The 26,107-nt window shown below is 37.3% G+C and overlaps 6 protein-coding genes and 1 non-coding gene across 15 annotated transcripts; 4 read left to right on the top strand and 3 right to left on the bottom strand.

Annotated features, from left to right (window-relative positions):
* The first annotated feature begins 626 nt into the window (after positions 1 to 626).
* D6PK (D6 protein kinase) lies at positions 627 to 4,481 on the top strand. 6 transcript variants are annotated; one of them, XM_088811967.1, is made up of 3 exons: positions 627 to 1,114; positions 1,696 to 2,616; positions 3,434 to 4,481. In XM_088811967.1, exons 2-3 carry the CDS (start codon positions 1,811 to 1,813, stop codon positions 4,320 to 4,322), a joined length of 1,695 nt encoding a protein of 564 aa, XP_088668093.1. In that variant the 5' UTR covers positions 627 to 1,114; positions 1,696 to 1,810; the 3' UTR covers positions 4,323 to 4,481. The 6 variants fall into 6 exon arrangements, with proteins under 6 accessions (XP_088668093.1, XP_012848962.1, XP_012848964.1 ...); XM_012993508.2 differs by having other exon boundaries at positions 700 to 954; XM_012993510.2 differs by having other exon boundaries at positions 732 to 935.
* A 180-nt stretch (positions 4,482 to 4,661) lies between these two features.
* TRNAF-GAA (transfer RNA phenylalanine (anticodon GAA)) lies at positions 4,662 to 4,734 on the bottom strand. Its single transcript has one exon. It is a non-coding gene; the product is annotated as a tRNA-Phe (tRNA).
* A 2,861-nt stretch (positions 4,735 to 7,595) lies between these two features.
* LOC105969065 (phosphatidylinositol/phosphatidylcholine transfer protein SFH2) lies at positions 7,596 to 10,446 on the top strand. Its single transcript, XM_012993793.2, has 9 exons — positions 7,596 to 7,872; positions 7,986 to 8,014; positions 8,371 to 8,454; positions 8,540 to 8,593; positions 8,694 to 8,771; positions 8,887 to 8,940; positions 9,033 to 9,092; positions 9,189 to 9,284; positions 9,745 to 10,446. Exons 1-9 carry the CDS (start codon positions 7,818 to 7,820, stop codon positions 10,246 to 10,248), a joined length of 1,014 nt encoding a protein of 337 aa, XP_012849247.1. The 5' UTR covers positions 7,596 to 7,817; the 3' UTR covers positions 10,249 to 10,446.
* A 63-nt stretch (positions 10,447 to 10,509) lies between these two features.
* On the bottom strand, positions 10,510 to 13,808 carry LOC105969042 (Sucrase/ferredoxin-like family protein). Its single transcript, XM_012993765.2, has 5 exons — positions 13,172 to 13,808; positions 12,345 to 12,430; positions 11,940 to 12,245; positions 11,758 to 11,841; positions 10,510 to 11,310 (listed from the first exon to the last, which is right to left on the bottom strand). Exons 1-5 carry the CDS (start codon positions 13,577 to 13,579, stop codon positions 10,845 to 10,847), a joined length of 1,350 nt encoding a protein of 449 aa, XP_012849219.2. The 5' UTR covers positions 13,580 to 13,808; the 3' UTR covers positions 10,510 to 10,844.
* Positions 13,809 to 14,256: 448 nt separating this feature from the next.
* LOC105968995 (WEB family protein At5g55860) lies at positions 14,257 to 18,369 on the bottom strand. 4 transcript variants are annotated; one of them, XM_088811332.1, is made up of 4 exons: positions 17,973 to 18,369; positions 17,408 to 17,476; positions 16,403 to 16,601; positions 14,257 to 16,307 (listed from the first exon to the last, which is right to left on the bottom strand). In XM_088811332.1, the coding sequence occupies exons 3-4, from the start codon at positions 16,571 to 16,573 to the stop codon at positions 14,529 to 14,531; spliced, it is 1,950 nt and encodes a 649-aa protein (XP_088667458.1). In that variant the 5' UTR covers positions 16,574 to 16,601; positions 17,408 to 17,476; positions 17,973 to 18,369; the 3' UTR covers positions 14,257 to 14,528. The 4 variants fall into 4 exon arrangements, with proteins under 4 accessions (XP_088667458.1, XP_088667461.1, XP_088667460.1 ...); XM_088811335.1 differs by having other exon boundaries at positions 18,086 to 18,348; XM_088811334.1 differs by having other exon boundaries at positions 17,408 to 17,473; positions 17,971 to 18,038.
* A 698-nt stretch (positions 18,370 to 19,067) lies between these two features.
* On the top strand, positions 19,068 to 23,036 carry LOC105968793 (cellulose synthase-like protein E6). The gene is made up of 8 exons (XM_088827469.1): positions 19,068 to 19,528; positions 19,607 to 19,922; positions 20,008 to 20,148; positions 20,245 to 20,376; positions 20,592 to 20,804; positions 20,900 to 21,127; positions 21,628 to 21,975; positions 22,303 to 23,036. Exons 1-8 carry the CDS (start codon positions 19,425 to 19,427, stop codon positions 22,843 to 22,845), a joined length of 2,025 nt encoding a protein of 674 aa, XP_088683595.1. The 5' UTR covers positions 19,068 to 19,424; the 3' UTR covers positions 22,846 to 23,036.
* Positions 23,037 to 23,549: 513 nt separating this feature from the next.
* LOC148766084 (transmembrane emp24 domain-containing protein p24beta2-like) lies at positions 23,550 to 26,081 on the top strand. Its single transcript, XM_012993462.2, has 5 exons — positions 23,550 to 23,691; positions 24,687 to 24,884; positions 25,256 to 25,442; positions 25,557 to 25,664; positions 25,794 to 26,081. Exons 2-5 carry the CDS (start codon positions 24,687 to 24,689, stop codon positions 25,925 to 25,927), a joined length of 627 nt encoding a protein of 208 aa, XP_012848916.1. The 5' UTR covers positions 23,550 to 23,691; the 3' UTR covers positions 25,928 to 26,081.
* Positions 26,082 to 26,107: the final 26 nt, after the last annotated feature.

Below are 26,107 nucleotides of genomic sequence, written 5' to 3' on the forward strand. Positions count from 1 at the left end.
AGTTCATCTATTTAGGCATTTCAGAATAGTTTATTATTAGATTGTTGTTCATGAAGTTGTTGTAGGCATTTGTCAACTGTCAGATATGTGTTATAGGTGCCACTCAACTAACTACATGCATTCCACAACAAAACTATGGCAATTTTTTTTTTTTTTTTTTTTTAATTTTTGGATGAAATGAAAGTATTGCAAATTAGTATCCATGAAATTGTATGTTCATAAAAGAATCCAAGTTGGTTGGAAGCATTTTTTTCTTTTTATTTTTTCAGAAATTAGAATTTGAAGGTCTAGAAAATTTGAAATATATTTTGATTTTTGATTAGATGCATACATTGAAAACCTCTATAAATTAATATAGTCGGGACTAGCAAAATTTTATAGCTATATATTAATTATCAAACTAATAATTTAGTATGTTTTTATCGAGCCGGGATCGGAAGAAACTATTATCTATATTATTAATAGAAGGTAAATGAAATATGCAAGAATATAGGATAAAATCAAAATGTACAGTATATTTTAGAATATGCGAATAATAATAATAATAATAATAATAATAATAATAATAATAATAAAATAATCCGATAAATTGAAGATGGTAGTAGAGAATAGGACAAAAAATGGGTGGGAGTGAGAAAACAGGTCACGACCATGTTAGTTTAGTGGTAATAAGAAAAGTAAGTGTCCCTGAGACCTTCTTTCTTTGTTTAGGGGACAAATTCATTGAAATTATTGCACATGTAAAAGCTTTACTTTACCCTTCTTTTGACCCCTCCACCACTCTCTCTCTCTCCTCTCTTTCTCTCACACACACAAACACACACACATACACACCTACCCAGCTCTCTCTTTCAATATTCTCTCAAACCCTTTTCTTTCCTTTTTCTTTTTCTCGCTATCATAAACATTAGGACACCACACACTTTTGGAGCAAGGTGAGGTGGTGGACTGGAGGTGTCACTCTCTTCTTTAATTCTCTCTCTCTCTCTCTCTCTCTACACTTCGCTGCCTTTCTTTTATTATTATTTTAAAAAAAAGTTTAATTTAGTTCCCCCTCCATTGTTAAATCGATTAAAAATTGTAAACCCTAAAGTTGTGATCTTTGTGACTTCAGGTTTGCCCTCTCTCTCTTTCTTTTTTGAGTGTGGGCTGCTGCTTTTTTCTTGGTTTGTGGGTTGTGTTTTCTTTCAGCATTGTGGGGTTTTAATGGAGCCCTCTTGCTAGGTTTTTTTTTTTGCTGAGAAGAGGTAGCCATTGTTCAAGATCTGTGCTTTTTCATTGACCCTTTACTGTTTTCCAGCTGTCTTTTTTAAAAAAAAAAGTTCAATTTGATGCTGATCTGAAGCATGAATTTATTTTCTCAATTTAGCTATATGTGCTTCTGAAGTTGAAAAGGGTTGTGTTTGGAGGTAATTAAAATAAGCAGATAATTCTGAAATTGTAATTGTGATTTACTTTTTAGTTACTAAGAGCTTCGATTTTTTGTTGGATTTGTGTTATCTTGGTAGATATGAAGAAAATCGTCATGGGTTGGTTCTACACTATGTTCCGTTCTTTAATTTTTGCCCGTATTGCAGAGATTTTGTCTATCGAATATCTAATCTTGCTTTAAACTAATTGCCATTCCTTTAACTAGTTTATTTAATTCACGTGATTTGGTTGTTTATGTGGATCCGTCTTGTGTCTTTCCTGCAGATCTCGATGCAATTATGAACGATGGTTTTTTAATCGAGTATTGAAGGAGCAGACGACGTTTTGCGATTTGTGTAATGGTTTTATTCATTCTCGTTAATTTCCGAAGTCAACATAAATGATGGCCTCGGAAAAGGGTTCCTCGGTGAAGCAGGCCAGAAGTTACAAAATAGGTAAATTAGACCCTGCTGCGAAAGAACTTCCCAGAAACGCCGAAAATGCAAAAATCACCGTAGAAGCTACATCGGAAACGAAATTACACAATCACCCTCAAAAGGGACCGGTTAGTTCTTTGACATGTAGAATGGACTCGAGCTTACATTTGGGCACCAATTCCAAACAATCCCCAACGTTCGATCAAGAAAAGAAAGCATCGGACCAAGAAAAAAATAGTGACGGAGCAAATAGCGTCGCTAAAACTAGTGGCAGAGTAGAATTAGTCGAGAGTGGAAAGAGCAGTTTGTGCAGGGGCAGCACGAGCACAGACATTAGCGACGAAAGCAGCTGCAGTAGCTTTAGCAGCAGCGTTAACAAACCCCACAAAGCAAACGACGTAAGATGGGAGGCAATACAGACTGTCCGAACGAAAGACGGTGGATTAGATCTGAGGCACTTTCGGTTGCTAAAGAAATTGGGATGCGGAGATATTGGGAGCGTCTATTTGTCGGAACTGTGCGGTACAAAGTGTTACTTTGCAATGAAGGTTATGGACAAGGCTTCTCTTGCTAGTCGGAAGAAACTCTTGCGGGCCCAAACGGAGAGAGAGATATTGCAGTGTCTGGATCATCCTTTTCTACCGACGTTGTATTCTCATTTTGAAACGGAGAAGTTTTCTTGTTTGGTAATGGAATTCTGCCCGGGGGGTGACTTGCATTCGCTTCGGCAAAGGCAACCCGGGAAGTATTTTTCCGAGCAAGCTGTTAAGTACGTTTTCTTTTTCTTCTAACTCTATTGTTTATGCATGGTTATGGTCTTTGTATTCTCGTTTTCTTGTTATTGAGTTTTTTCGACAAGTGGTTGAGAAATATTTGAAGTAACTTAATTTATGAATCCTACATTCACTTCTAGTTGCAGCTCGTTTAGTAACCACGTATCAGCTCGAGTCTATCTGCTTTTCTCATTTATGAATCCTATATTCACTTCTACAAACTTAATGCCCGACGCTGATGTGGCGCACTGGTATCTGTTATGAAGTAATACTGGATATAGAATATTTAATAATAACCCTATAAATAGGAATGACGGAACATGGTAGATTTTGCAGGTAGAGCGAATATGAATCTTAGTACATTCATTAAGTATGTTACTCCCCCGTTTCATCCCAAGGGTCGTTTAAGGTAGACGCACACCAACTGTGGAAGCTACTAATTAGCCTTCATTTTAGGGTGAAAAGTCCTTTTTCGACAAAATTACCCCTTTGTGGCTTTTCATCTTCTCTTTCTCACTTCATTAATCTGTTATTAATGTGTCTTGAAATTCTAAATCGACAAACCGACACATAATATTGGAAACAATTATGGCTAAAGAGACACATGAAAGGAATTGGAGTGAGTAAATCGTAGATTAACTATTCTTCTCAGAAGCTATTCGTAATGCCGTTTAGGTTTTCCGTTCATACAGACTCCGTTAACTTATTTCACTATTTAATAAATGAAAATGTAAACAACAAGACTTTATTATGATTTAAAATGTTCAATGTCGAATGTCTGATATGTTTACATGGGAATTTCCCCCATTGCAGGTTTTACGTAGCGGAAGTACTTCTCTCTCTAGAATACCTACACATGCTCGGAATAGTCTACCGCGACCTAAAACCCGAAAACGTCCTCGTTAGAGACGACGGCCACATCATGCTCTCCGATTTCGACCTCTCCCTCCGCTGCTCCGTCAGCCCCACTCTAATCAAGTCCTCCGAGGCTGACCCCACACGCACGAAAAACACAAACTCCGCCTACTGCGTGCAGCCGTCCTGCGTGGTCCCCACCTCATGTGTGGGCCCCACCACATGCTTCGCCCCCCGTTTCTTCTCGAGCAGCAAGTCCAAGAAAGACCGAAATAAGACCAAGAACGAAACGGTCAACCAAGTGACCCCATTGCCGGAGCTAATGGCGGAGCCCACGGATGCCCGTTCAATGTCTTTCGTCGGGACCCACGAGTATTTAGCACCCGAAATAGTCAAGGGGGAGGGGCATGGAAGTGCGGTTGACTGGTGGACTTTTGGGATTTTTTTGTACGAGTTGTTGTTTGGGAAGACGCCGTTTAAGGGGTCGGGGAATAGGGCGACGCTGTTCAACGTGGTGGGGCAGCCGCTCCGTTTTCCGGAAGCTCCGGTGGTTAGTTTTGCCGCCAGGGATTTGATAAGAGGGCTGCTGGTGAAAGAGCCGCAGCACAGGCTGGCGTACAAGCGTGGCGCAACGGAGGTGAAGCAGCACCCGTTTTTTGAGGGTGTCAATTGGGCTCTGATCAGGTGTGCCAGCCCGCCCGATGTGCCTAGACCGGTTGACTTTGAGAGGATCGCTGCTGTGGTGGTGCCGCCGGCGGAGAACGGTCTGAAAGTTGCTCCCCCTGCGCCGGTAGCAGCCGCGACTCCGCAGAAGTCTGATAATTATTTGGAGTTTGATTTCTTTTAGTGGTTTCTTGTTTTTTTTTTTGTTAAATTAAATGAGATATGTGGATTTTTCGGGATGGATAGTAGAAAGGACCGAAACGAAGATGGTGTATGTGAGACAGTGTTATGTGATTTGTTGTATTGCAGATGTTGTAATACTATATATACTGTTGGTTATGAATCCATGTACTTGTTTTGATGCTTTTCTCAGATTTTCAGACAGACAAAGCCGTTGATTTTTCCTTCAGTCGTAATGTTGTAAACATGAGATTTTAAGGCAGATTCTTCATATTGATAACAGGAAAAAAAAAAAAAAAAAAAAAAAAAAAAATTGAATAATGAGAAGCAAAAAATATTGGATTGCGGTGAGCGTGGATCGAACACGCGACCTTCAGATCTTCAGTCTGACGCTCTCCCAACTGAGCTATCCCCGCAATTTTGTTAATTGTTACAAGTATATTTTATTTATATCAATATCATAACTAAAAATTGAATACTTTTTAGAATAAGTAGTTTTGCCACGTGGACCAATCAATCTCTCGGGACTCAATAGTCAAAAGTCAACACAAGCCACCACGAAAAAGCAAAAAGAATAAAGTGGCAAGTGCTTTTCATAACTGGCCTTTATTTTCTCCAGGGAGAATATTACTGTAAATATTCTGGTGGTATACCATATATATATATATATATATAAATATAATGAGCTATATGCATATGTATAATGACTAATGAGTGATATATAGAAGAGAAGAGACAAAAAAAATCAAGAAAATTGAACTTTTGCAATATTTGATTCTTATTACCCAACTCAGATAGATATATACTGTGTGCGCTGTGCTCTCACGAAAAAGTGAGACTTGAATATTTGACATAGCCAACGGCCCATATATACTCACTCGCCTTTTCATTTTATTTGATTTATTCCAATTAAAATAAATAAATAAATAAAATTTTAAAATAATAAATATTAATTTCAGTTCGTTCGTTTTCTACTGTCACTAAATTATTGCAACTTTAATATGAATGAGACATTAGCATGTGGATTCCCCTAACGTAATTCAACAATCAAGATTAAACGTGGCCTAAATTTAATGTGAATAATTAATTTTTGAACGGTGCAGCAAAAATGTAAAAAGAATTAATTACTAATATTTTAATTTTAAACATCTTTTGATAAAGGGAAAGATAAGGCATGCTTAATTAACATGTGCTTCAAATTCCTCACATTATCTTCAAGCATCATGTGCCTCGTCCACTTCAAAGATTTAATTTCAAGAATTTATTTTTTCGATATAAATGGAATTTCGCGAGATGGTACGTAAAGCGTGGAATCCAACATCTCTCCTTTGGATCGGAGGTGAACTACTTTATTTGGATCTTAACAATTATATTGTTACTCTACGATTTCGGCTAATTTGACTGATGGAGTGCTAACACCGAAAAATCATTCCCCGACACTCGTTTTTTAAGGTCTTTCGGAGTGCGTGGACTTCTTCTTATTTGGATTTTTATCACTTCAGACCCAATTCACATTTTCAATTCGTGATTGAGTCATTTAAGCTACGTCAGAAAGTGTAGAACTTTTCAGATTAATATCTCTAACAAAAGAAATAAGAGAAATGTGACATAAAATTATGACATCAAAACAAAATTAAATGAATTTTTTCAAATTATATAATGGTTTAATTTTTTATTATTGCTTAATTTGTAGTTTTAAATTGTATATTAAAAAAAGAAAAAAGAAAAAAGAAAAAAGAAAGTCAATTTGTTTTCTTATTGGGCTGATGGGGTTCAAAATAGTAGGAGAGTAGAAAGTAATTTGGGTCAACTATTTCGCACTAGTCCTTAATTCTATTGGGTGTTCTCTTTTTCTTTTTTCTTTTTTGGCTTTCGGCCCTTTAAAAACCATGGATACTGGATTTTCATTTTTTAAGTTTGGCATTGTTTTTTGTTAGAATATATTTATATTTCGTCTCTCTCTTATTTGATATAAAATTTGTAAGATGACGGCTTATTTGATGTTATACTCGGTGTAATACATTCGGTGAATTTAATCGTTAATCTGCATATAATCACACTCACCACTCATATATATGTGCGTTCAGCTGAAATTTATTTACTCCATCAACAATTAAAACTCACCGAATATATATAACTCGGTGGAGCATCTAAAGCCCATAAGACGACACATCTCTAATTTTTTGACTTTGTTAGTTCACCATTTTCATGGATGGGGCCCACATGAGTGAAAGCACATGCATTGTGAATTGTGATGTCAATTGCCATTACTATAATCTAAGTGGAAACACTTTAATTTGGTCCCATAGGCCCTTTTATTTTCCATTAATTAATTCCTTGCCAATAGTCGTGCTTCCCATCAATGTGGCATTTACTACTCAATTATGGGTTAAAATTGCAAATAATTTTTCCAATTATACCAATTTTGATTCAAAAATTTTCAGAAATTCATAATAGTATCTTTCATTAAAAAATTAAAAAAATGAATTATGTGTATATTATATTAGCAATTTATAAGTAGATAGAAAATTGAAATTTCTGAATTCTGTTGATTTCAATCCCAACATTTATTCATATCAAAAAAACTTTATTCAACTTATTTCCCATATTCCAATTTTTCATTTTCCTAATTTTTTTTATCGTAATTGGAATTAATTTTGCAATTCTGAACAAAATTATAAATTTTCCAAAAGTGCTTTATTACATGTTGGTAATGAATCTACCTACAAAGGACATTCATTGAATATTACAAAGTCTATCAAGATTATTAACTTAAACACAATCAATGTTGTTTACAAGTTATATAATTTTTGTCTTAGCAACTACCATATAGCTCATGTAAAGTCAAACAATGAAGTCAAAATGACAAATGTTACTACAAGTTTAAATCTCCTTAAATATTTCTTCTTTTCTCAAAATAAAACTACTTATAATTTATACGATTATGTGCTCTATTACTACTCAGTGTATTTCACACGGTACAATATTTACCAAATTAAAAAGTTGGGTGAAACACACCATAACTGTAAACTCCTGCAACTGTCACATAATTAACCGGATTTTAAAAAGAAATAATCATCATACTTAATGGCTAATTGAGATTATATACATACATATATATATAAAAAATACCGATCAATACGACGCCGTATTGTAATAATTATAGTAGCAGAATCGTTCTTGTTGCTTAGAGCATCTGCCATAAAACTTAGAATTAATCAGCCAAAAAATATCCTTATATATTTTTATATATATAATAAATAAATAATAATAATTTATTCTTTTCCCTTTTCTGTCTCACAGTTTGTCTGTTTCTTGATTCGAAGTTCCCCACTTATAAGATCTAAGAAAATCAACAAAAAAATAAAAGAAAACCTTCATTCTTCAAAAGGGTGGGTTTTCTTCTGGGGAGAGAAAATCAAATTGAGCGGTGCCCCCATTTTCCCCCACCCCTCTGAAATTAGGGTTTGAATTAATGACAGTGTTGATTTGAAAGAGAATGGTGCTCATAACTGAAGAAATGATCAAACAGTTTCAAATCCAGATGGAAAAAAGTCAGCTTTTTTTTTTTATCTACACATGAATTTTACTCTCAGCTTTTTTTTTTTTTTTTTTTTTTTTTTTTTGGATCTAACGGCTGCTGATGGTTTGATCTGTTTGGTTGCAGTTGATGGGCTACTGAAGAAAAGTTACCAGGTTTGTGATTTGTTGTTACTGATCTGATTATTGGATTTAGAGAAGTAAAATTAATTTTGATTAGGGCTCTTCATTATTTAAATGATTATTATGTAATGACTGATTCAACCAGTTTTCACTACCTATGGTCAATGTCAAGTCAAATTGCTTGTCTTAATTTCCTTGTAAATGTTTTTACTGTTTACATTTTCCCCATTTTTCGATTTATTTTTCGAATTAATTTTCGAAGTACTTGGCTTTCATATATATATATATATATATATATATATATATATATATATATATATATATATATATATATATATGCATAAAAACTCATTAGGAGTGTGTGTGTGTTTTTGTGTGATAATCTGCAGAATTTACATGCCGGTAACCCGAGGGAGAGTTTGTTGCGATTTCTAAATGCAAGGGACGGGAATCTCTTCGATGCGCATAAGATGGTACGCCATATTGATTTTTCTTTCGACTTTAATATTATTATGTTATTATTGATTTTGTTTGTAACAAGATCCCGATATATTTCAGCTCACCGACACTTTAAACTGGAGGATTGAAAACGAAATCGACAACATACTGGCAGTGAGTTTCGGGATCAATTTTTCTTTAGCATAATATATTGCATCGATTTCTTTCAGTTATATCTTTTGTACATAGAAGTTGAAGCAGTTTGCTTTTGCAGAAGCCGATAATACCTAGCGATGTGTATAGAGCAATACGGGATTCTCAGCTTATAGGAATGTCGGGTTACACCAAAGAGGTATTCTATTATTAATTAGAACTATAATTCTTTCTTACGCACTTTAAAAGTCAAATGGAGTCAATTGTCACGTTATCTTATTCGAGCTAGTTCGTTTGTGTTGGTAATTTTATAGGGTCTTCCTGTTATTGCTGTTGGTGTCGGGCTCAGCACATATGACAAAGCATCTGTAAGAATCTATTACAAAATAATGATGTATATATATAAATGTGTGTGCGTGTGTGTGTGCTTGTTGCTAAAGTTTGGGTTCGTCTGTCTTAGATTCACTACTATGTACAGTCACACATCCAAATTAACGAATATAGAGATCGTGTCCTATTGGTGAGTTTTTCACTATTCACCTCAATGGTTAACATTTCCTATACATGCTCCACATATTGTACATCGTATAACTTACTATTAAATTTCATCGTATAGCCTTCTGCAACGAAAAAATACGGAAGATACATCGGCACATGCATAAAGATTTTAGACATGACCGGCCTAAGGCTTTCTGCGTTGAATCAAATCAAGGTATCTTAACATATAAATATTTGCTGATTCGAAGTTTTCCGATTTTGGACCAAATTTTTCATTCCGATTTTTCAATTTTTTTTAATCATAATTGGAATATGTGTGAGTTTCCAATTTTCGATCCTACTATAATATCCAAAGTTTCCGTTTTTTTTTTTCTCAAAAATTACACTCATAATATAAATTTTATTGTGTATTTTATATTTCAGTAACTAAGAAATTGGAATTTCTTGAATTCCGCCAATTCCGTTTCGAAAGTTTCCAGTTTTGGATTAAGTTTTTTCGTTACAATTTCTGAAATTCCGATTTTCGATTTGTTTTTTGAACGGAATTGAAATTAGTGTTTCACTTCCGATCTGATCAATCCGATTTCCACCCTTATGTATAAACCACAAAACGGTAACTATTTTCCACTAATACCCCTCGTAATAATCACCACACACACTTCTTCCCATTGCAGCTTCTATCAGTAATATCCACAATCGACGACCTAAACTACCCCGAAAAGACCGATACATACTACATAGTCAACGCACCCTACATATTCTCATCGTGTTGGAAAGTCGTGCGACCTCTACTAAAGGAAAGAACAAGGAAGAAGATCCAGGTTCTAGCTGGTTCGGGAAGGGACGAGTTGTTGAAGATAATGGACTACGAATCCCTCCCTCATTTTTGCACGAGAGAAGGCTCCGGTTCGTCGAAACATTCTAGAAACGTCGATTGTTTCTTGTTGGACCATCCGTTCCACAGGGAGCTCTACGACTACGTGAAGGAACAAGCTGAGGTGGCAGCGGTGGTGAAGGGGGCGCCAGCTAGGCATGGATCCATGCACGTGGGTTTTCCCGAGCCTGATTTGGAAGACGTGAAGATTGCTCAGACGATAGAGTGCGAGTTCCAGAGGATCGGGAATCGGAACGGAGGGTCCCGTCAGTCGTTACAGGAGCTTAAAATAACCGGCGATTGATTGATTGGCTACTGATTAATAAAGAGATTTGTACTGTACAAGTTTGCATCATCTTCTTGATGCTGCTGCTTCTGTTTTTTTTTTTTTTTTTTTTTTTTTGAGATTAAGTTTAAATTGACATAAACTTTGGCGGGAAGATACATTATTAATTTATTATCACTCATATTAATATATGATTGAAAATCCTAGTTCCTTCAATGCAAGAGATGCTAATTATCAAACACACACACACACACACACACACACACAAACACAGCACAATAATAATAAAGCACATATTGAAGAACTTAAATCATAAGCTCACTGTACATACAATTAACAATATACAAAACCAATCATTCTAAATAATAAAAATAAAAATAAATAAATAGTGCAGATTCAAATTCAGCCATTTACCAAGAAAGTAGGGCAGCGAGATAAAACAGGCAGCACGTAAAACCTGCATTCTTGCGCCTTCGGTTTCCCGTTTCTTTCAAAAGGTCTATAAGCCCTTTAATCACCAAAACCATAATAATCTAATCTTCGAGCCGAATTAATTTAATCATAATCATATAATAAAAAGGCACGTACAGATACACACACACCACCAACCGATTTCAGCTCATCTGTTTGTAGAATTTATAAGTAAACGCAACCGTTACGGCAGCGCCTAAAACAGCAAGTGCAGCGTACGTATCTTCACGCTCCCAGCTTTCGTACCATGTAGGCATAGAGCAAACTTTACTCGGTCCACTCCGTTTAGCACCGTTATTTCTCAAGACTTGCTTTTTCGACCTCTTCTTCTTTTCGGCTGCGAAATTTAGGACAGCCTCTTCGGAATCTTGATCGGGCCCACTCTTCTCTTGCAACACGGGATTCTGACAGCAAGAGGAATCTCCTCCGTTCGTCTGACAGCATCCTGTTCCGTCCAATTGAGACGCGCCACATGCACTGACGGTTACAATTCCTTCGTTTTCCTGTGTTGAGTCCATTGTGATCCTATCGGTATGTGTGCCACCGTTGACCAGGTACCTTAGTTCTTGCGATTGTTTTTGCTCTTCTTCAGATAATCCCATTTGTCCCCTGTAATAGAACAATAATCCACGTCAACTCGACTCAATAAAACACGTAGCTATACTTCCGTAACTTCAGACATTAGTATTTCTTTTGCCTTCTCGTTTCAGGAAAAAAAAGTTGCTTTTACACTTAGTTACATTATATCTATCTAAATAAATATATTTCACATTCTACTAGTTAACAATGTTGTAAGAATAGACCGAAAACGAAATCAACATGAAATTGTATTTGGCCTTTATCTGCACGATAAAAGAAATAAATTACCCTTGAGATTTGGTCAACTAACAAAAAGGAAATAAAAAGACAGATTATAACTTCTATAATAACTACATATACCCTTGAGGTATTACAGAGATTCCTTTTACGCAATTTGCCAACAAATTCTCGATTTTGTCTCGTAAATAGGTCAAATCTCAAGGGTCGTTAATGTAATTTACCCTAAAAGGAAATTACCTCCAGAGGAAATCCACAACTTCTCCTCTCCCAATATGCTGGTCAAGCAAAAGCGGTACATCTTCAGGCATAACGTATCCATACCTGCAAAACATAGTAAGTGCGTCGAGTATGTATAGTAAGAATATAATCACCAAATTTCAAGAATCACGGAAAAAAATACAAACTAGTCGAACGCTTACCAATGCCCTATCACTTCCTTATTCGAATTCGGCCCGAAAATGATCACATTCCCTGCATACTTATGACCTCCAATGTGCGAACACGGACTAACGGACACTTTCCCTTGTAGACAACGGTTCTCGATCTCGTTTTTGAATTTACTAATAATAGACGGACCACAAACACCGCACCTTCGATCCCTTGTACCGTGGCAACACACAAAGATGTACCACCCTCTAAGAGATTCCGGACTTCCAGGCAACCATTCCCCGTCTTTTACGAGCACTTCCTCAACGAATGTTTCGACGTCAAAATGAGTCAATCTCCTGCAAATTTTTACTTGATAATTAGAATACGAAACGACAAATTAAATGAAAGTTTTTTTGGGTTTTGTGAAGCAATTAATGATGAATTTTGTATTTAACCTGTATCTGATCATATCCGGAAAGATTAGCACATCGCCATTTGATGTCTCGGTTCCGTCGCGCCCCTCGCATATTGTTAAGCGAGTCTGGGGAAGGAAAAAAACGACAGCGAAAGGAAAATGATTATTTTCAATATCCATTGCCGTGAAAAAAGGATCGTGAAGACCGTAATAGAGAACTAAAATCCCTTCTAATCGAGAGTTTGTTATCTTACGTATAGCATTTACATGCAGAAACACCCACATTTCATACAAAAAAGGGTGGGGAATCTTGCTGATGAATTATGCCGTCGTGTTTACACGATCTTAATCAGAATTCGTACACGTGCATACAACAAAATAAATAACAACGTATGCTTCCTGTTTGTAATCGCGCAACGAGATTCAACATTGCATCGTAACGGTAAGTCTATTAGGCTAAAGGAACAAAAAAAACCACACGCGGCAAAAAATTTGAAATACAACGGTTTGGGGAAAATCGAATAACGCTCGTTAAAAACTCCTACAACATGAACTGAAAAATGCAGAGACTCGATCAATTTCGTCACTACACTTACGGTGCACAAAATTTAACGACTAAGATATTACTTCCATATCAACATCCAATCATTCCCCAGCATAATGCATAAACTCACATTACCAACACCGAAATCGATGATAAAAATTCAGACATAAAAAGCCCAGAAAAATTCACAACCCTACCAAAACAAATCACACATCAAAATTTTCCATGACCACATTAAACAAAAAACACAAGATCCACAAACAGTGTTTAAATCAATACTTTTGTTTTTTTTTTTGGGATTTTAAAATCACAAACCCTTGTACCTGGCGCTTCATATTAGGCTTCTTGGCCGACAAGGCGGCGGCGAGAAGCCTGGGGAGGCGATCGAATTCGGCAGCCTCAATGCGGGGGGGCCACACCTGCGGGTTCTTATAGCATAGAAACACGTGGCGCTCGTACGGCTCGACGGTTCCGACGAGGGGGGCCTGCCTGAAATCGGGTCGGGCGAATCCGTATTCGGATTCGCTGATCAAGGCGGCGTCGTAGCCCCCGCCAAGGAAGCCGCCGCCGTCGTTCTGGAAGCTCCCAGATGCGCTGCCGATTTGGGATGGGTCGAGGAGGTAACTGTCGGCGTCGGAGACGGCGATCGGAGAAGAGGAGGAGGAGGGGTGGTGGCCGCTCAATAGCAGAAGAGGGTCTTCGCGAATACTGGCCAATAGTGGGTTCGACATTTGGACGCTGCTGCAGTGGAGAGAGCGTGGATGCCACGCGCCACTCTGGTTTGGTATTGAGGGGCTTGTTTTTTTCTCAAGAGTCAATTTGGTTGCGCCATAGTAGTACAAAGGGAAACTGATTGCGTATTTGTTTCTTTTCAAGAATGATTTTTTTATTTTTTTCTTTTAAGGCAATAATAAAACGTAATTACTAAAAGTTTGTTCTTTTTTTTGTTTTTTACTCAACGAACAAAATCTTACCAACTGATTAATTACTTAACAGGAAATTAATTATTTCAATCCAAAATAATTAATCAGATTATACCGATTGGATTACCAACTGTATAATATTATGTGTAACTGACTGTAATAAATTCACTAAATAATTACTCTTAATTTTTGGCATTAAATTGACTGTAATAAATTGAGTAAATAATTACACATAATTACACTCTTTTATTACTCCTTGTAATAAAATTTGAATAATTAAAAAAAAAATTATTGTACAAATATAGAGTAATCGAGAAAGGAAAGAATCGTCGTAAAGGATCGTATATAAACAATGGTAACTAGGGTTTCGTTTTTGCGTACATAAACTAATTGCAGTAGTCATTCGGCTTTCTATAACTTCAGCAACGGTGCCAAAAACTTATCACGCGAGAAAAATAAAAAATAAATTGTTACAGCATGACATCTTCTCAACAGTAAAAACCGGTAGTTCTTATTCGATTTATATAACCACTTGCATCATCAATACAAAAAAAAAAAAAAAAAAAAAAAAAAATAACTCGTCAAGCAATCGATATTTCCGAGCTTTGCTCCAACCAGTCGAAGAACGAAAGAAAAACGAAAATCAAACACCACATGTCTCAAATATACACAAAAGGGCCAAAAAAAAAAAAAAACCAAGTTTATCGCAACCATTAATTATACTGCACAAGGAATTCGATTCGATAAAACGACAAACTCACCAAACGGGTTTCTCGCCGGGCAAGTAAGAAGGCGAACCCCCTTCGACTTTATTCTTCTTCCTATGAAAAACGCCGCTCAAACTCGGCATCATCACTTTCTTGCTGATGGACGTTTTTGCCTTCTCCAGCTTTCTCGTTTCGACCACCACCTTCTGCTTCGTGGTGGCGATTTGGTAATTCCCAAGATTCGTTTCGTACAGCAACTTCTTCTTCTTCTCCTCCTCCTCCCTTTCAGCAAGAACTGCCGCCGCCGCCACTTCCTCCGCCTTCTTCAGCTCCCGCTCCCTCCACCTCCTCAGCTCCCCTTCAACCGCCTTCTTTGCCGCCTCTGCCATCTCCGCCTTTCTCACCGCCTCTCGTGTCCCTGCCTTCAAATCCTCAATCTCCTTCTGCAAAGAATCCAACTTTTTAAGAGCCTCGTTTTCGCCGGCCCTCACAGCCTCCACCTGAGCCACCGCCGCCGCCACTTTCATATCCGCCAGCTTCTCCGACTCCTCCACCTTCCTACTCACCGAGTCATACTCGTCTCTCGATATCGTAATGTGGGCCCCATGCTCCGAGGTCGACGCCCGTGCGGCGTCGGTTTTCTCCGACAGAATCTTGATTCTATCAAGTGCTCTTAATTCCGCCGCCTTAGCTTCTTCAGCTTCGTTTTGAGCAACAATTAGTTTCTTTTCAGCCTCTTCAAGTTGATTTCTAGTAGTTTCTGCTTCTCTTTTAAGCTCTTCGGCTTTCAACTTCATCTCGTTAGCTTCGTTTTTCACGTTTTCACTCTCTGACACCAGCTGGCGGATCGAAGCAATCATTTCATCGGACGCGCCTCTGATTTTAGCTTCCTCAGAAAGCGCCGCCTCGAGCTCGGATTTGGCTTTTAGGAGCTTCGCATTAAGATTACCTGCTAACGACTCCGTTTCTGCTTCCTTATCCTTTAATTCGGAATGGCTTTTCTTGATTTCGTCCAATTCCAATTTAAGTGTCTCGACGAGATTTCTCAACGAGCTCTCCTCTTCGGCCACTTTGTTTAACGATTCTTTAGCCCCGTTCAAATCCGTAGTGACAGCCTTGACAGAATCGAGATCGGAAACCCTCGTGTTTTCCATTTGATTCCGTAGAGCTTCGATTTCAGACAAGGTCTCGCCTAGTTGACCCTCTAGATTCTTGATTCCCTCAGGGTCCATACCTTTCTTGAAATCAACCAATTTCTTCGCCAACTCTTCGAGCTTTGCTTTACACAGCAGCTTCTGCTTATCCTTTTCCGAGCAAACCCTCGTCTCCTCTTCTTTCGCCTGCACAATTTCGAGCTTCGCCTGCTGAATCGAGTCGTGCACGCTGGCAATTTCTTTCGACAGCTCAGCAGCTCTCGCCGTGTTCGCCACGTCAGCGCTCTCGGCTTCGGCTGCTCTTTTTGCAGCTGAGTCTTTTTCTTCGATAGATGCGTCATATTCCAGACGAATTCTTCGTAGTTCTTGTTTTGCCAAATCGAGTTCGGCGACTGCAGCTGCATACTGAACCCTCGAAGTTTCAAAATCCAACAAAGATTCATTGTCTGAAAATTGCTTCGCCTGATGCTTAGCAGCTTCTGTAGCCTTAATAGCCGAATCTTTTGATTCGTTAATAATTTTCAGCTTCTGAGTCAAATCCTCGACCGTTCGTTTAGCTTTTTCGAGCTCCGAAAGAGCTTGAGATTTAGTCGTCTCGGCATTCTCTAACTGTTTGTTAAACTTATTCAACTCTTTCTGGGCTAAGTGAAGCTCTGTCTCTTTTGCCAGCACGCGCTGCAAGAAAAAACCGACACAGCATCATGTTATGACTTGCATTGTGCAATAATGATTAAATAAAAAAAAAAACACCGAAACAAGAATCAACGTACTTCTGCGGACTGTGGCTTTTGCTTCCTAATGGCAGGCTTTTCGCCGGAGAATGCACTTTCGCCGAATAAACTGACAGCAGCTTTGACAGATTGGAACGGTGCACTCGTGTCGATTTCTCCCACCTCGGATTTACCCGATCCTTTGATTTTCTGATAATCTTTCGCCACCATTATTCCTCTTTTTTTTATCCAGCTCTAACTGCAAACAACAGCCAAAGAAAGACAACGGTGAGAAAAAAAACAAAATGACAACACGAGCCCAAAGGACGCAGCAAATTCATGTGTTCGAAATATAAATCGCACACACTAATACTTTTCCTTAATCAGCTTTGACACCGTCATCCATTTCGATAGATAATCAAAGGGTTAATATCCACTAAGAGTTCATTCATTGTGAAATCTTCTCACTCTAGGCAATTTGAGATTCATTTTAATGAAAACGATTCTATCCTATCTAAAATAGAATGTCGATTCACCCGAAGGAAAAATGTCGAGTAGCAAATATTCGAGACAAATAGCTGATAAGATATACCCCCATTACATTAGCTTTCAGAGACAGCCAACGAGCCATTTACAGAACATAAGAATTTCGCAAGGCGAAAAATCACATACAAAGTCGTGGATAACATAAGCAGCAGCCGAAACCATATAGAAACTTCAATAGGCAAAACCGACACACAACTAACTAAAGACAGACTTCAAAACTCCAAATTACGTAAATGCATAACTGCAGAAGTTCATCCAACAACACCCCGTTTCGACAGATTAGTTTCTAGAGTAGCTTAAGTTCAACTGATTTCTTTTTTTTCGCCCTCACACAAAACACACGAAATCATGTTGTGGGAGAGGCTCCGGTACTACTTAACCTAAGTTCAATTGAGTTAATCTTGTCTGATGCAGAGAAGAAAAACATCAAATGGGAGAGACTAAAAATAAATGATTTTGCAAGTCATAAATCTGTCGAAATCAGATTTCGAAAACATTGTTAATGGAGCCCAAAAATACCTGTAATTAGTACTTCTTGCAAACAAAGTTAATCCTGATTTTGCTCCCTGAGAAACTGTTACTTGATACCTGAGTTCACATAACCAGAAAATAGAAAGACAAGTTAAAGCAAAACCCACTCAAGAACCCTAATCATATGAGAGAGAGAGAGAGAGAGAGAGAGAGAGAGAGAGAGAGAGAGAGATGACAAAAGCAATCAACAAATCATCAAAAGAAACTCAAATCTCCAAACACGGTCTTATCTTACAGCAGTGAAAAAAATGATGGGCAGTGAAAAAAATTCGATCAAATTCAAAGAAAAGTATTCGAAAAGTCAAACCCCCTTTTGTTTTTTCAAGAATCTGAAGCACACACAGAAAGCACCATCAAGAAAAATCCAAAGACTCTGCAACTCGGTGGAGACCCCCCAAGAAAAAAATTCACCTCACGGCAAAAAATTACAGACAGAAACACATGGCGGAAGAAGAAAACAAGATTCCTTTTTGAGAATCGAACTCACTGTTTGGACGGATACACAATAACATAAATATGAATTTGTAAATGAAAAAAGAAGAGAAATTCTCACCTGGGTTTCAGGGAAGAGAGAGTTTTGATAAATCTTGCCTTTATGAGGTTTATATGTATATGTGTATATATATGTATGTATATAAATTTAATTTATAAATCAAAGAGGAGTACCAGGTCAGCAAAGAACACCGGCCAAATACTGACTATGGGAGAAAGGCGCAGACAGTTGACGGAGATGGGTTTTTTTTCACGCAATTATTTAGTTTTTTCACTTTAATTTATGGGATTGAAAAATTGGGTCTTTTTCGCTGTTTCTTGGCAAGAAGCCGAGAAAACAACAAACAGACAAATCTGTTCTTGTATACACGGTGGTGTAAACTGCGGAAAGTGCATTTTCCTTTTTACCCAATTCAAATTGGAATGCTAGATGCAATTATTGGCCTATTATTCTATCCAAATTCACATAAAGATTACTTTTTTCTTTTTTATTTTCTATTTTTTGGAATTCTCATTTTATTAATAATAATAATAATACCCTCCTATTTTTTATTAGTTAAAAGTGGATACCTTCTTTAAAAATAAATTGACTATTGAAAAATAATTATTGCTTGCACGTAGTGAAGCCACAAGTATATATATCATTTTTCTTATGTTTAGAAAAGAAATGATTCCATGGTGTCCAACTTTGCATATAAAATTGATGACAAATTAAATCAAAAGGTATAACTCGGGGTTTAAGTAAATGAGCCGAGTCAGCTCGTGAGTTTGATAAGCCGGTTCGATAAAAGCTCGAGCTCAAGCTCAAATTAGTTGTTCATAAGCTCGTACGCTCATAAAATGATAGCTCGACTGGACGAGCCCGAGCTCAGCTCACTTATTATTATTTATTTATTTTCTCTCTCAAATAAAAAAAAAAAAGAGAAAAAAAAAATACCGGTCTCAGGTGTTCAGGACAGCTCACTTGAGCCCGGTATTATATTGGACCTTTTAAATTTTAATGTGTTTACATGGGCTTGATTTAATTGGGCTTATTTGCCATATTTATTAGTATCCTTATATTGGGCTAAATGCAACCCGTTTGTGTATATATGGTTTTGAATTTTAATTTGTAGATATTAACTCAAATAATTGGTTCAAATTCAATCTAATAGATACTCCAAATATAATATAGAGTAAATAAAATACTATCCAGTGTCGCTTTCGTTCGATTGGTCCCGTCCATTATGAACGATCATACAGCGTTTTCCGACAATGGAGCAAGATGCTATTAATTTTTTTTCGAACGTCCAATATAATATAATATAATATAATATAATATCCCCAGCTGATTTTTTATGAAGCTATAATACACCAGTGAGAAAACGATGATCTTCCATTGTTTGAGACAAAGGCAGCTCGCGGCGGCGCCGCCCACAAACTCTTCTGCTCGACAATATTCGCCGGCATAATTCTCACATGGGTTTACAGATTAACCCACATCCCAGAATCAAGAATCCATGTCTGGTTCTCCATGTTTTTCTCCGAGGTTTTTTTCGGCTTGTACTGGATTATCACTCAGTCCGCCAGGTGGCACGTCGTTTCCCGCCATCCCTTCAAGGATAGGCTTTCTCTCAGGCAAGTTGAAATTACAGATTTGCCCCTTAATTTGTTTTTATGGCGGCCGCATGTAATAATTTATTTATCTATTTGCAGGTATGGGGAGGAAGAGTTGCCGAGGGTGGATATATTTGTGTGCACGGCGGATCCCGTACTGGAGCCGCCGTCTCTGGTGGTCGGCACGGTTTTATCCGCCGTGTCGTACAATTACCCGCCGGAGAAACTTGCCGTTTACTTATCCGATGACGGCGGTTCGGAACTTACATTCTTTGCACTTCTGGAAGCTTCTAGATTCTCCAAGCATTGGGTACCCTTTAGCAAGAAGTACAATGTCGAGCCGAGGTCACCACGAGTGTACTTTTCTCGTTGCGTCGATGTTAGTGGATTCGATCAAGAATGGATTAATGTTAAGGTGCAAAATTAAATCATGAGCTACATATATGAAAATTATTGATCAAGATTAAGTTAACTAATAACTGAATTTTTTCGAATTTTAGCAACTTTACGAAGATATGGAAAGCCGAATCGATTCGGCAGCGCGAAAGGGTTGCGTACCGCAAGAAATTAAGGATCGACACAAAGGTTTTTCGGAGTGGGAGTCTAATGTCGCAAAACAGGATCATCAATCAATTGTTCAGGTTATTATAAATCTTGATCGTAATACATAATTTGATTTTTTTTTATTTTTTATTTTTAATTTTCGGCTAATTAATTTAAATGTTGAACATTTTCAGATTCTGATAGATGGATGTGATCAAGAGGCGATTGATATCGAAGGAAATAAATTGCCAACACTCGTATACTTGTCACGAGAGAAGAAAACGGGGTGCGCTCACAACTTCAAGGCTGGATCGATGAATGCATTGGTATTACTAATTAGAGTTAAACCTCTATAAATTAATAGAGTCGGGACTAGCAAAATTCTATTAATTTAGTGAATTAGTAAATTGTCGAACTAATAATTTAGTAGGTTTGTACCGAGTCGGGACCAGAATAAACTATTATTTAAGCGAGGTTCTTAATTTATCGAGTCATTGAAGAGATAATTAATTTAATCACATTAAACTGAATTTTCATGCAGCTGAGAGTGTCGGCAGAAATAAGCAATGCGCCGATAATTCTCAACGTCGACTGTGACATGTACTCGAACGATCCCGATTCGATACGAGACGCGTTGTGCTTCTTCTTGGACGAGAAACAGGGGAAGCGAATCTCATATGTTCAATACCCTCAGCAATATAATAACATTATCGAGAACGATATCTATGCTAATATAAATTTAGCAATTAATCAGGTACTTATATATACATATATATATGAATTTTCAAAAAAAAAATTTAATTGTTTTAGTTGAATACTGAATCTTCGCTGCACTTTCGTATTATGAAGATTGAGCTTTCGGGATTAGATGGTTTTGGAGGAACTTTGTACGTAGGCACCGGATGCTTCCATAGGAGAGTAAGCTTGTCGGGTGAAAAATACTCGGGAATTCATACGATTGAATGCTTAAACGACGACGAAGTTAATACGAAGAAGAGAAGTGTTGCACAATTGGAGGAAGCATCGAAGGTTTTAGCTAATTGTAGCTATGAGAATGGCACTCTATGGGGACAAGAGGTTCGTCTTTCTTACATCGATAATCATTCATACACATTGTTATATCATCGTATCGTATGTCTTAAAATCACTAGAATAAAATTAAAAGGCAAGCATTTTGCTCGTTTGATTTCAAGATTACGTTTAGGCAGTTGGTTTTTTTTTCTCATGGCACTATGCTGACTCCGCCACTCGAGTCTATTTTTATGTTCTTAGGCCTTGTTTGGTTGGTAAAATTAACCATTATTAACTGAATAATTGGACCTTACTGGATGTTTGGTTAATCTTAATAAGTTTTCTGATCGGCCCGCAATTATGGAAAAAATGGCGTCAATCATGACTAATTGGGAGATTATTTAATGACCCGATAAAATAATTGGATTTCCTTAAGATTATATTTAATCTTATCCTACGAACCAAACGAGGCCTTAATGTTTGATCATATATAACAAACTACATTATTAATTAGGACGCATAATATGTATGTATATAAATGATCGTGTATATCTGAACGCGTGCAGATGGGATTGGTGTACGGATGTCCGGTGGAGGATATAGTCACGGGCTTAACGATTCAATGCAGGGGATGGAAGCCCGTTTACTACAATCCGGCCAAGTACGCCTTTGAAGGAGTTGCTCCGACAACCTTAGACGTGTCTCTTATTCAGTTCAAGAGATGGTCGGAAGGAATGTTTCAGATATTCTTTTCCAAGTACTGCCCCTTCGTTTACGGCCACCGGAAAATCGAATTCGGCGCTCAAATGGGGTACTGCATCTACCTTCTGTGGGCCCCGATTTCGTTGCCTACTCTTTGTTATGTGGTCGTTCCTGCCCTTTCGTTGCTCCACGGTGTTCCTTTGTTCCCTCAGGTAATATAGATTGTAAAGTAAATTAGATCGTACTAGGTGTGGAAATCTGACAGATTAGATCGAAATTAATACTTTATAATTTTTTTTTTTTGGAAGTGTAAAAATTCCGTTCCAAAAAAATTTGCAAATTGGAACAAAAAAACTTATTCCAAAATTGAAAAAAAAATTCAAATTAGAATCGGCGAAGTTCGGAAAGTTCCAATTTTTAGTAACCTAAAATATAAAATGCACAATCGAATCCAAAATCGGCGAAAATAGAAAATTTATTTCCATCTTTCACTCTGAATCATGTGATATAACATCAAAATTTCCTCGTCTATGTTCCAGATTTCTAGCCCGTGGTTCTTGCCTTTTGCTTACGTTTTCGGTGCGAAAACTGCGTATACATTAGTGGAAGCCCTAATAATCGGCGATACATTAAAGGGATGGTGGAACTTGCAGAGGATGGTTGTGATAAGAAGGACAACGTCGTTCTTTTTCGCCTTTGTGGACACGATGATACGACAATTCGGCCTATCTCAAACATCGTTTGTCGTGACTTCAAAAAGTGTGGACGATCACGAAGCACGAGATCGGTACGAAAAGGGACTTATTGAATTCGGAAGCTCGTCAGTGACGACTATAATTATAGCGACAATTGCATTGCTCAATTTCGTAAGCTTGGTGTGTGGATTATTAACGAAGCTAGCTTTTGGAGACGAGTTCGGAAAGTTTGTGGCTCAATTGGCCATTTGTGCGGTTTTGGTGATGTTGAATTTGCCGATATATGAAGCTATTTTCTTGAGGAGCGATAGGGGGAAGATACCTTCATCGGTTGCAGTCAAGGCCTTCGTTGTGGCATCAATACTATGCTTGCTTCGTATCTATTAACCGTTGATCTGCACATAATTACACCCGGTTAAATTGTTACTACAGTTAGAGTTTCTTCAAAAATTTAGAAATTGATATATGTTTTCCATTAGAATTACTTATACTTTGTTTATTCTCCGGACAAATAAATTTTATGTGGAAATGTAGAAATTGATGTATGATATTGTATCATTTACATCGGGTGGATTAAACGAGAATATAGGGCAGGTCACTTTATAGGGCAGGTCACTGTATGCGAGTAGATGATCCGATCACGTAGAAATGAACACTCGAGTTTTGCAAAATTAGGACATATAAACTAAGTCGGGAGTTGTCCGGCGGAAACCCATCCGACGTTCAAGTCATGTGTCTGGATAAATGGGCCCCATATCCTTATCTTAATGGGCCTAGGTCGTTATATTATTTTTGTAAGTTTTGGGTCCTTAATTGTTGGCCCAATATGAAAATAATAATTAAAAGAAATATAAAAATTGAAAAAAAATCATTTCCGATTGATTTCGTCGTATTTCCACCCTTAGTTTTGCCTAATTATTTAAGTCCAATAGCCACAATCTTGGATTATTTTCATCTCTAAATTCATAATAAACCCCTAAAATTAATACTTTCATTTAGAAAGTTAAAATGAGAATTTATTTAAATTCTAATAATGGAATGGAAAAGAAATTAAAGGAATTAGTAATACACGTGGCAAACTATGAGTGGCTGATGGTTGGAAAGCCATGTCACGGGCAGTACCCCGTTTCAACGGTGTAAGATATATACATTGACGCACCGTCGCCCTCTTCCGACAGTCTTTGGTCGAAAACCTCGTCTGCTACTCCGATCTCCGATCAAAGCAATAACAAGGTACGCTTCCTCTTTCATTTTTAATCGCCTTAATTTTAATTTACTCTTTTGCACCAATTGCCTCTGCGATTTCGCTTCTATTTTTTCCCCCTTGTTTATGTGCGGATATTTGGTTATCCTTTTGTCTTTCCGATTCAATAAATCCATACGCGGCAATCAATTTAATCGTTATTTTTTGGTTCAAGTATATTGGGATTGAGGATTTTAGGTTTACCCCTTTGCTAAGTATCGTTGAGTTGGGCTGATTTAGCTGTTAATTTTGTTTTGAAGTTGGGAAATTGATGATTTTGACTTTTATTTTTGTAATTGTCACTTTTCTGTTCCTCTGTATTGATCGGTCTAAGAAGTTTTTCTGTGCCTGGATTCATATCGAGGTGGCGTGGGGCGAGGCCAATTGTTTGAATTGAAGGATTTCGATTTAATCCATGAGTATTGTTTAGTTTAGGTTAATGTGGGTCGATCGGTTATGTTAGAGTTTCAAGCTGTGAAGTTGGAAAATTCATAACTGTAAAATTGTGAAAATTTGCACGATTCGATAGGGACGGATTAAATTTCGTGCTATCGCGGATAGTATATAGGGACAGATATTCGTGATAACAAATAAGTGATTCAAAAGCTGCTATTTTCTGAATTGTTGTAATTCGTGTTTGGAATGTCAAATTTGGTGTTTTGACTACTTTCTTTTGCATGCAATGACACGATTGTTATTTTTCAAGCAATTCTATACTCATTAGTTTCTTCATACACCATATAAGTGAAAGATAGAGAGCTAGTGAAGAAAAATAGAAATATGTTAATGTTTTGTGTGTTTCCGTAGTAATATAATCGAGTTTGTGGAATCCATACAAACCCAGTAGCTATTTTTATTATATTTTTTTTGTGCATTTCTGATTTTTTTTTAAATTTAATGAACACGTCAAAACGATTCTGTTTCACATCTCTTTCCTCCCTCCCCTTTCCCCAAAATATTGATGACGTTTTTTATTTGAACGCAGATGAAGCTTTCAATAGCAGCAGTGGCAGTGGTGGTAATTTTATGCAGTTTTGGAGGGGCTTTTGGGATTAGATTTGTTATAGATAGAGAGGAGTGCTTCTCTCACAAGGTCGAGTATGGGAACACCGTACATTTCTCATTCGTGGTGATTAAGTCCGAGGGGTCATGGCATTACAGTGAAGATGGTGTAGACCTTGTGGTAAGTTTTTATTGTCTAATTCTCCATGCCATAACTAGTTTCTTTAAGTGTTTGTTAGAAACGGAAAATCTGAACAAATCTCTGTGCAGAACAAACTTTTGAATGTGGACTGTTGTGTGCAAGTCGAATATCTGACTAAATCTTAGTGTTTTCAACATGGTCGTTTGTCAAGTTAAAAGCAACGTGGGGTGTAAAACCATTTTTTCGCATATTTCCGTATGGACTTTGTTGTTATATGGTTTTGACAATTCTTTTTATGGAGTTATTTTTAATACAAATTTTGCATGAAGATGATGTGGTTTTAAATATTCTATTTCTATATCGTTAGAGTATGTTCCTCGAAAATGATTAGGACATGGCAAAAATATCAGGTGAAAGGACCAAATGGTGAACAGATCCACGATATTCGTGACAAGACAAGCGAAAAGCACGAGTTTGTGGCATATCATCAAGGAGTATACCGTTTTTGTTTCACTAACAAATCACCCTACCATGAAACTATAGACTTTGACGTGCATGCTGGCCATTTCTTATACCACGATGAACATGCTAAAGATGGTGACTATCTTTCTGATTCTTTTTTAATATTTTTCCCTATAGTTTTGTTTCGGATGAAACAATATATAATACTTAGTTTTAGTCCGAGTCTGTAATTCAGTTTGAAATATGCAGAGCATTTCAAACCACTATTTGAGCACATTGGAAAGCTAGAGGAAGCTCTGTACAACATTCAGTTCGAGCAGCACTGGTTAGAGGCTCAGACAGATCGTCAGGCAATAGGTAATTCCCTTGGTTTGTTTTTACTCAAAACGCGTGTGTGTTTCAATTAGTGGGGCCCACAACCACAATCGTGTCTCCTATTTTAGTGTCTTGATCGGTAAGTAATTGTTGGTTGATTGAATTTTTCAGTGAACGAGAAAATGAGCAGAGGAGCAATTCACAAAGCGTTACTTGAATCGGCTGCTCTGGTTTTAGCCAGCGGTTTGCAAGTCTATGTGTTGCGCCGGTTATTTGAGAGAAAGCTTGGAGTTTCGAGAGTTTAATATGTTTGTTTGTACTGGAAAAGAATCAGCTGTAGAATTCTGGAATTTTTCGAGTTACAAGAGTTCTTGTTACTTTTTATCAAAAAGTCAAAACACATATAAGTAGGTACATTTGATACTCTTTAATTTAATCTTTATGAAAGCCTGTTCCAAACATTTGATACTCAAAAAGTAATGTTC

The sequence above is a fragment of the Erythranthe guttata genome, chromosome 13, assembly GCF_056151865.1.
Source record: "Erythranthe guttata isolate IM_541 chromosome 13, IM_541, whole genome shotgun sequence".
Lineage (NCBI taxonomy): Eukaryota > Viridiplantae > Streptophyta > Magnoliopsida > Lamiales > Phrymaceae > Erythranthe > Erythranthe guttata.